This window comes from Papio anubis, chromosome 17 (genome assembly GCF_008728515.1).
Source record: "Papio anubis isolate 15944 chromosome 17, Panubis1.0, whole genome shotgun sequence".
Classification (NCBI taxonomy): Eukaryota; Metazoa; Chordata; class Mammalia; order Primates; family Cercopithecidae; genus Papio; species Papio anubis.
In genome coordinates this window covers 67,403,178-67,413,123 of record NC_044992.1, presented here as the reverse complement: position 1 = coordinate 67,413,123, position 9,946 = coordinate 67,403,178, and the positions used below count along the sequence as shown (strand labels likewise).

The following is a 9,946-nucleotide window of genomic DNA, read 5'->3' as shown; positions in this document are numbered from 1 at the left end:
GGGGCCCGGAATGCGAGTCAGGCCAGGTAGCTTCCTCCCCAGCCCTCAGGGGACCTTGAGCTACCCCTACCTTGGAGCAGCTACAAAGCAGGGGGGTGGGTGTGGGAATAACTGAGGCAGAGGCAGGGTTAGGGTGATTTTTGGCTGTGGGCTTTGAACACATCACTTCACCAGGCATACCGGTTCCTGTGGCAACACCCAGGACAGGGACCCGTTCCTCAGGGGAGCACAGTGAGCAGGGGCCTCCCGAGGGTGCAGATTGAGGCTGAGGGGCTGCTCTTGAGACAGCAGGGCATAGTGGAGCTGGGTCCCTACCCTGCCTGGGGGGTCAGAACCTAAGGGCTGGTCACCACGTCATCGTAGCTGTGTGACCCTGGTTCCACGTGGGAACCTCTGAGTCTGCACAAGATGAGGACAGGAGACGAGGTTCGTTGAGATGACGTCCAAGGCCCCTGAGACCATGCAAAGAGGATCCCACCAGGGTGTCTTCTCACCCCCACCGCACAGCCTAGTTGAGGAGGTGGGAGGGAGGACATGCCTCTTAAGCCTCAGCCCCTCCTCCCTCAGGGGCAGGGTGGGGTGAAGAAGGCAGAAGGCAGGACTTCCTCTGGGCATGTGCCACCATGCCTGGTTAATTTTTGTATTTTTTTGTTTTAGTAGAGATGGGGTTTCACCATGTTGACCAGGCCTCAAGTGATCTGCCCACCTCGGCCTGTTTTTGTTTTTGAGATGGGGTCTCACTCTGTCACCCAAGCTGGAGGCAGCTGTGCAATCACAGCTCACTGCAGCCTGGACCTCCTGGGCTCAGGTGATCCTCCCACCTCAGCCTCCCTAGTAGCTGGGACCACAGGCATGCGCCACCATGCCCAGTTAAGACACTGTTCCTCTGAGAAACAATTAGGGGCCCTATTGCCAGTCACCGCTAACCATACAGCCCTAGAGTCCTAGGGCCTGGGAGGCCTCTGCGTCCAAGGCTAAGTGTCCCTAGGTCATCAACCCCTAGGCCTAGGTCGGAAAGCACTTGAACTGTTTTGGGGCCCAGTGGGTTCAGGAAGCTTCCAGGCCTCTCCAGCTGCCTTACCACACCTCACGGGTGTGGGCACCAACTGTTTCCATGGGTGAGGCAGGGCTCCTGGCCCACCTCATAGTTCAGAGGCCCTCTTTTGGGACCCACTCCCCCTCACCCCCAGGTAAACAAGCTACCACTGCAAGTTCATATTTTATTTCCAATAGGTTTGGAGCTTTGTTGATTTTTGCATTTTTGTAAAAAAGGAAAAAGTTTTCACTTAACTCATGGAAAGCCCTTTCGTGCTGAGCCCAAGGGGGAGCCTGGGCCAGGACCAGACCCTCTCAGCTCCTACCCCAGACACCCGGTGCTGGGGTACAGCTGCTCCCTCCGCCCGCTCTGCCCTCCCGCCCCTGCTGCATCTCTCTCTGTACAGAACAATTTTTAAAATGGAAGCTAAGACACGATATACACTGGACAGGCACACACACACACGCACACAGGCGTCCGCCCAGAATAGGGCGGGACACCAGCTGCACTCAGAGAGCACCAAGGAATGCATACGGAGCCCCTCCGGCTAGGAGGGCAGGGCCTGGGCCCCCTTGGTCCTCAGTCTGCACTCCTCCCCGCCAATTGCCCTGCTAGCTGCCAGAGAGGGGAGGGGGCAGGGAAAGCTGGGGGCAGCTGGTAGTGGCCGGGGGGGGGGTGGGGAGGTCATAGAATGAGTGCCAGCCTGGTAGGTGGCCCTGGGGCCAGGAGGCTCTTGTGGGGAGTCCAGGGGGACAGGACTGAGGGTGGACCCTCAGGAACCTGAGGGCTGGAACTCCTGGGCCTTGCCCCTTGAGGAGCTTCAAGGGCCCAGGTGTTGGGAGTGGGGCTGGCCCTGCAGCACTGGCCTCCAGCCCTTACTGTTCTCCCCAGGACTATACATTTGGTAAACCTAGGAGCTAAGCCAGCTGAGACCCCCAGCACACCCCCTCAGGCCTCCAAGGCCCTCACAGCTGGAGGCCAGGCCTGCTCTGGGGGACCCACGTCTTCCACACTCCACCCTTGCCCTGGCAAGGAGGTAGGGGGAGCAGAGCCTGCCCTGAGGGCTTCTCCCCTCCCCTTAGTGCCTTCCAGTCCCACCCTTCCCTGCTCAGGCCCCAGGAAGAAGTTAAAAATAGTTAGTTCCTACATTAAAAAAGAGACAGAAACAGATTATCTGCCAAAAGGCCAGTGGGAGAAGAGGGGATGTCGTCTCTGCGGTAGGAAGGGCAGGGAGTGGGTAGGGGAGGACTGCAAAATAGTTTCTTCTTTTAAAAAGTGCTTGGTAAGTCTTTTAAAGTGTGTGTCTATATCTATGTACAGATATACACACAGACACTGTCCACACCACCACGCATACCTGCACACATACAGAAATGTATACATATACATAATCATATACATATACATACATACACATATATATATATATATTCATATATATATATATATATATACTTTAAAAAGTCCTAGGTGAGAAGATCTGGGCCAGGCTGGGCCAGGCCTGCAGGGTCACGACTGGAGGGCGTGGGCCCGGCCAGGCTGGCAGATGGGGCACTCACTGCCCTCAGCGCAGAGCTCACACAGTGCAGCATGTTGGCACGGCAGCACTGCCCGCTTCTGTTCCTGACACTTAAGGCATTTCACCGACTGCATGTGGAACACGGCCTGCAGGGAAAGGGGCATTGTGGTCACCATCCATGGGTCTGGCCCCAAGTTGAGCAAGGAGTTCCCCTGATCCTCACTTCAGCCCCCTTGGGATGGGGAAACTGAGGCACTAAGCTCAACAGTGTGCTCCCAGACCCCTGTTGGCAGGTGAGAGAGCAGGCTGAGAGTCCACCTCTGCATGGCGCGTGGCCAGGCTGCCACAACGCCCGCCCCTCACAGAGGCTTCGCCTGGTCTCATTTGACCTTCTAATCCCCAAATGGGGAAAATGAGGCCCAGAAAGGGCTGAGACATGCCCAGGGCCACACCTGGGGGCCTGGCTGCCCGAGAACAGAGGAAAGACAGCTCTTCCCACCATGCCACGTTGGCTCCTGGGACCCAGCAGCAGACCTGCGAAGGCAGGGGTAGCCCTGAGGTCCTGGGCCTCACTGGAAGGTCCACTGCTCCATGGAGGGTATACAGGAGGACGCATTTGGGGCCCAGGCATTTGAGCGCAGCTTGGTCAGGGCTGCCCCCAGGGGTGCTGGGGGTGGCACCGATACCCCTCAGCCCCAGCCTTTTCATGTTCCTCAGTGCACTCTCCTCACCCACTCCCAGCAGGCCGGCCTTTTGAGTGCTGGCCCAGTCCTGGACAGAGGCTCTCAGGAAGGAAGCCGTCCCCGGAGCAGCCCGGACCAGGTCAGAGTCCAAGCGCTGGCTGAGGCCACCGTGCACCCTACCCAGTGCTCCCTGACCTGGGCTGACCTTGTCCACTTGTTCCAGATGGGCCCGCAGCTGCTTCTGGAGGGAGTAGAGGGTGGAGAGTGAGAGCGTCTCCAGGTCAGAGAAGGCGGGCAGGGCCTGGGGCTCGGGCCCTGCATGTAGCCGCTCCAGCTCCTCCTGGAGTTTCTTCACCTGCACCTCCAGTGCATCCCGCTGCTCCCGGGCCAGCTCGCACTCGGCGCCCGCCGCACTGGCCCGCTCACCAGCCTCCTCCGCCTCTTTCTTCCAGGCATCACAAGCCTGTGGGCCCAGCATATAGTCTCATCACAATGGCCCTGCCCTGTCCCCTGTCCCCAGAGAGCACCATCTCTCGGGGGGCCACTCTGGCTGTGGGGCCTGCTGGGAAGCTGGGTTGGCTGTCTGGGAGGAGAGCAGGGAGGAAGCTGATGCTGTCTGCACAGAGGTTTCAGGACCTACAGGAGACTCTCCCCTCTGTGGCCAGGGAAAGGGGCCTGGGCCTAGCACAGCAGGGGGCACAGGGTAGCGCTGGGATTCTGGCCAGCACCCATAGGGTAGCCGGCTGCAGCTGGACAGGGGGCCCATTTCAGAACCCAGAACCTTGGACTGGGAACCTGGAGAGGCGAGGCTACTGGGAGGAGGCGGATGGTCCCGGGACAGACTACAAGCAGCTTGCAGAGGGCATTCGAAGCCTGCAACAACAGTAACCACCCAGGGTCCTGACTGGCAAGGCAAGTCCTCCCAGGGGGAGAGTGAGCGAACAAAACTAGTTTCGGCTCTGTTCTTCAAGCCCCCGCTTTCCCCCACCCCACGCCCGCTCTGTGAAGGAAGGTCTTGGGCTGGATGCCACCAGGTACTGGGGAAGGCCGATGTGGGGCCTGGTACCTGCTTGGCCTGCTTCCAGGACTCCTCCCACTGCTTGATGGTGCTGTTGGCTTCATCCAGCTCTTGCCGAAGTCGGGCCAGCTCAGCAGCCCCTGGCCCTGACAGGAAAGCGGGGGAAGTGCCCGGGGAGAAGCTTCCAGAGGCAAAGTGCTCCCAGATGCTGCTGTTCATCCCGTTCAGACCTGCCCCAGGGAGGGGAAGAACATGAGCCTCGGAGGGCTTTGGGCCCAGGCCCTGGCCAGCCCTGCCTCCGGGGTTCCAGGGACTGGCTGTCCACTGGATGGGTGTGCAAGGCTCCAGCTAGTGTCAGGCCAGAGAATTTTCCAGGGACAGGAAGGCTGTGAAGGTGCAGGTGGCATGGGCGGAGTCAGACCTAACCTTGAGTGCCACCTGCTACTTGGTGCCACTCAACTTCTGAGGCCCAGCATTCTCATGTGGGAAACGGGACTCCCATCGCTGGCCTCACAGGGTAACTCAGGGGACTCAGGAAGTACTGCACGTGGGAGCAGTCCCAGGCCCCCGATAGTGGCAATTTATAATTGTGGCTTCACTTTTAGGTTAGGGCCTTTTTACAGCCTGATGTGAGACCCAGGAAGAGATAAAGGGGAAGACAGGCCAGAGCCTCATCAGATGGCAGAGCTGGGACGGGAAGAGCTCAGGGAGCCTTGGGGCCATCCCCCTTGTTTTACAGACGAGGACCCTGGATAAAATGTGTTACCAAGGATCACAAAAATTGTAAGTGGTAGGGCCAGGACACAGAGAGGGAGTGTGGTTCCAAAGGTCTATGCTTTCCAGTCAACTATGCCGCATGCACAGCCAACCCAGCTGTCCTCTGCTCACTCGCTCAACAGATGTTTACTAACGTCAGGTCCCCTTGCTGTGGCCCCCAGGGCAGCCCCTAGCTTCTGAGAAGGACCCATATCCACTTCTGGCCTCACTCTGCCCATGTGTACTTTCTGGTGACTTCTTCCTTACTCCCTTTCCCACTAATCTAACCGGGATGTTCCAGAACCAGATTTAAGATTATTGCTCTGCTCTCTGAGCCACACAAATGCACCTACAGAGGAGGGACTTGGTCCTGTGTGGGGACCTGTGGCATGCACTGTCTGAGCCATCTGCCCCGTCCCAGAGGAAGATCTCAGGGTCACTCCACCCACATGAGACCAGCCCTGTGGCAAGCTCTCCTGTCTCACCCATCTCTCCTCCTCCCTCAGAGAAGCTCTCCTGACTCTGCTGTCCAGGTGGGCCCCTCTACGATTCTCAGGAGGATCCCAATGGCTGGACACCTCTGCGTCCCACAATGGCCACAGCTGTTGGGACAGCAGGGACTGTTGCACTCACGCCTGTATCAATATACCTGTGCTCAATAGTCAAAAGGTACAGGAAGGAGTGTGTGGCCAGTAAGTGGAGCTAAGTCAAGATGCCACCAGAAGCCGGGCATGGTGGTGACGCCTGTGGTCCCAGCTACTCAGGAGGCTGATGTGAAACGATTACCTGAGCTCAGGAGTTCCAGGCTGCAGTGAGCTACGATCACGCCACTGCACTGCACTGCACTCCAGCCTGGGTGACAGACTGAGACCCTATCTCGAAAAAAAAAAAAAAAAAAAAAGATTCCACCCGAATATGGGGCGAGTTCGAAAAATGCAACACCAAGCACCTAAAGCTGACAGAATCAGCGTAACAGAGAACAGCAGCCTCTTCAGCACTGGAAGGCGCCGAGAAATCCACATGCTGTTCTGGGCTCACAAATGAGATAAGGGAAGCCACCACACCCAATCAGAACTCTGAAGGGCTCAGTCCCTGGGCCTGAGCAAAAGCTGGCACTCCTGGACAGGGAGCTCCTGGTCTCCGCAGCTACTGGGGGAGAGTGAGAGCTGCGGTGCCATGTGCTTCCCATGCTGCCCTCAGGAACATCCCGACACACACAAGAGGAGATGCACAGCCGACCCGCGGTGGCACAGGCCTCTGTGCCATTCTTCTAGCCACTAAACCTTGAAGTGCCCTCAGAAACCCCCAGTCCCTACCATTCTAATTCTGCGGGCAGCCTTCTGGGCCAGCCCTAGGCCTCCCTGGAGCCTCTGCCCAGCAGGAAGAGCACCCGGAGCCAGGGGTTAGCCTGTCTGGCTTCTCCCCCTTGGTCCCCTGTGAACCTGGCTGGTGTGAGCTAGCCTCTCGGAGCCTGGGGTGACTGGGCAGAACAGAACCATGGTTTTAAAGAGACCAGGCCCAGCCCTGGCGACTCTGAGACCCCTGCTCTCACCTGCACTGGCCTCGTGCCTAGCACTTCAACCCCATTACTCCATTCACCGCTCGCAACAATGTTAGGAAGTGGATGCTGCCATTATACCCATTTCACAGCACAAGAAACTAAGGCAGAGAGGCTCAATCACTTGTCCAGGGTCACACACACAGGAGTCTCACTCTGCCTCCTGGCCCAAGGCCTCTGCCCTAACCCCAAGCCTGGCTGATACACTGTAGACGGGGTGGCCAGAGGCACCTCCTAAAGGCCCAGGTTCCTGCCCCAGTTCTCAGTGAACCACTCCCCCTCTTACCCAAAGATCCATGTGATGCTGAGGTTCCCAAAAATGTGTTTTCCGACTGGCTCAGGTGGCCCTGGGGCTGCTGCAGGAAATGCGAGGAGATGCTGACAGGAGGGGACGGGGATGCTGAATGGAAGGAGGCAGAGCTGCCCAAGGAGCCGGGGATGTTCACGGGCGCAGAGCTCTGCAGCAAGCTGCCGCCTGCAAGAGAGGCCCGGGGAGGGCGGGCTGGGTGAGGGCAGCGGAAGCCAGGCGGGGCACATGGACCAAGGGGCCTGGGCCAGGCGGGAACCCGAGGAGTCCTCCAGGCTGCCCTGCCCACCCACACCCAGTACCGATGGTGATGCTTCCTGGGTGGGGCACTGTGCTGTTATCGAAAGTCTTCTCCAGGGCGGCCACACCAAACTCATTCAGGTCCAAGTCATCCAAAGCAGACTCTAGGGACAGAGAAGAGTGGGATGTGACCTCCCGAGGGCCCATCTGACCCTGACCACCTCGTCTCCTGCCCACGCTGCATCTTCACGCCCATGCTACGCTGGGTCTGTATTCTCCCAAGCCCCTTGTATTCTCCCAAGTGCCCTTCCTTCAGCTGCTTCCTATGCCTATCCTGACTCTTGACTTCTGATGCCGTCTGCCAGCCATGTCCAACCCAAATGCCTCTCCTTTCTGAATCCTTTGACACTTCCAGGAGGAATCATATCCCCATCCAGGGTCCCTGCCTCAGACAGGGATCTTGTCCCCTGATGTTACAACTCGAGGGTCTCAGCCCCGGGCTCAGTGGGGGTGGGCGGGTCTCTGGGCACTCAGTGGCTGGTGGATAGCAGGTGCTTGACATATGTCCACTGGGTGGGAAGTTTCCCTCTACAGGGAAGGAGCAGCACGTTGTCACCTGTCTCCCCAGTGCCTGCCACAGGACCTGGCACAAAGCAGGCACCTAGAAATGAGGACTGAAAGAAAGGAGCACCGACTTCTAGCACCAGGAATTCTGAGAATGTTGTGCAGGGTGTTCACTACACAAGGACACCAGGGAGATGAATGGGGACTGAATGACACGTCTTGGGGTGAGAGTGTACTCACCAAGGGGAAAAGGCGCCTCTTTCTGATTTGTGCGAAGGAGCTCTAAGGGCCGGTCTTGGCCCTACACCTTGGGGTCATTTCCCCTTTAGCTCGAAGGACGCAGAGCTCCCACCCCCTGATTTTCCCAAGACAGATGTCTAAGGGGTCTGGTGTGCTGATTTGAGACCTGCTTCAGAGACTGGGGGGTCTCTGACCCCAGACCCAGTCCTGGGCCTGCAAACAGAAATGGCCTAGTTACCTATGACTGACTCTACCGTGTCGCTGGTGGGGTAGAAGGGCAGAGCGTTTGCATTCATGCCGGGGACGCTGCTGGTGCCCACTGGGCTAGGGGGGGTAGCTGCCAGGCTGGAGGTGATACTAGAAGAGATGCTTGAGGTCAGGGGGCTGCCTGCGGGGAGGATGCCCAGCATGTCCTGCAACGAGAGAGGGAAAAGGAGAGGCAATGGGAGGCCTGCATATGGAGGCCAGGACGAGAGGCTGGAGACGGGCTGGGGACAAGGGAAACGGCCCGTGCCAGCTCTAGTCCGGGTGCCCCCATGCCCACATGGGCCCTGGCACACCCGACACCTTGCCGAGAGCATGGAGTTGGAGGTGCAGAGGTTGCCAGGCCCGCTCACCCCTACGATCCTGTAGCAGGGAAGAAAGAAGGAAGTACAGGGCCTGGCAGAGTGCAGGGCTCCAGGGCCTGACCCCCTACCCTCTCTGGATTTGTGGCTGGGACCTCACTTTAGTCCTGCCCTCAGCTTTCGGGGAAAGTGGTGCCTCCCACTCCCCAAAGCCTCCTGGGGGTCTGGGCCAGTCCTGTCCACAGCAGAGGGGAGGAAGGGGCTGAGAGCTCTATACCTGTTTGGGCTGAAGCAGAGGCTGCTCTTGACTCCTGGGCTCTAATGAGTGGGGTTTTAATTTGGCCTGAGGGAGAAAATTCAGGGAGTGGGTGAATGTGGTGCTAGGGTGTCCCTGAGTCCATCTGACCCTGAGGCTGCAGGTAGCAGGGGGCAGGTGGGGGCAGACATGCAACCCCTCTTCACATGCATGCACACACCCCCTTCTTCCTCCCCACCCCTACCCTCTTCCCCTACCCTAAGCAGGGAGCTGCCTTTCTCCTCCAGGTGACACTAGGCCTCATGTAAGCCCAGAAGGTTTCTCTCCAGGTCCAGTTAGGGACCCCTGTGTCCTGCTCCCCCAGACCCTGCCTTTCTATGAAGGCAGCTCAGGGCAGGGGAACGACCGCACCCAGGCGGGATCCGGCTTCTCTCCTAACCAGCTCTGCGGCCCCGGGGAGGCTGTGCAGCCTCCCCAGCCTTCCTGTCTTCAGCTGCAAATGGGCTGATACTGCTCCCTCTGTTCAGTCCTGAAGAGGCCGAGGACAATGGAGTCCTAGCTCCCAGTCATCCTCCCCATAGCTGGACCAGGACACTCCTCCAAGATTCTCTTGCCCCATGCAGAAGGCTAACCTCACTGCTGCCTCCCTCATCCCTTACCTGGCATTTGAAATTTTTCAGGTACTCGGCTCCCACCTGGTCTTCCCTCTCGAAGCCGGGAGCCTTCTTATAGCTGCCAGGGGCCAGGCCAGACTCCCCGGGGAAGACAATGCCCTCCAGGTTTGGGGGCTTCCTGATGGAGCCCGGCGGGGAGCTGCAGAGGTTAGACGGGCTGCCTAGGCTGCTGTTTCTACAGAGGAGCTGTGGAGAAGGAGGGGAGGGAGGGAGTGGGCCCGTGGGCACAGTGTAGGCTGGTGTGTGGCCCGTCCTCCACCCTCCTCAGAGGGAGTCTTCAAGGGGCTCAGTTCCACTTTAATCTGCCAACGAGCAGCAGCGACCACTCAGGGAGCCCGAAGCTCACGAGGGAAAGGGGGGTGACCTCAGGCTGTGTCCCTGCCACCAATCCTACAGGCTCATCAGCACAGGCTCTGGAGACTGCCCTACCCCACCCCCGTGCCTGGGCTTTTGACAAAGAATGCTGAGATGGAAAAGACAGATCCCCCTGGCCCGAGGACAAATATCAGGATGACCTCCCAAGCCCAGG

At 58.7% G+C, this 9,946-nt stretch overlaps 1 protein-coding gene and 1 pseudogene across 3 annotated transcripts in view; one reads left to right on the top strand and one right to left on the bottom strand.

The window, feature by feature from the left end:
- Positions 1-1,206: 1,206 nt before the first annotated feature.
- The window catches only part of UNK (unk zinc finger), a 41,828-nt gene continuing 33,088 nt past the window's right edge, over positions 1,207-9,946 (bottom strand). For 2 of the 3 annotated variants that reach the window (XM_009191262.3, XM_021927985.2), the window contains exons 9-16: positions 9,403-9,603; positions 8,765-8,830; positions 8,160-8,334; positions 7,180-7,281; positions 6,857-7,045; positions 4,305-4,486; positions 3,444-3,701; positions 1,207-2,701 (exon numbers count right to left, since the gene is read on the bottom strand). In XM_009191262.3, the coding sequence (XP_009189526.1) occupies positions 2,546-2,701; positions 3,444-3,701; positions 4,305-4,486; positions 6,857-7,045; positions 7,180-7,281; positions 8,160-8,334; positions 8,765-8,830; positions 9,403-9,603 (1,329 nt within the window). In that variant the 3' untranslated portion in view covers positions 1,207-2,545. The other variant, XM_009191261.3, reaches the window with a different exon arrangement.
- On the top strand, positions 4,514-5,835 carry LOC101009173 (annotated as a pseudogene).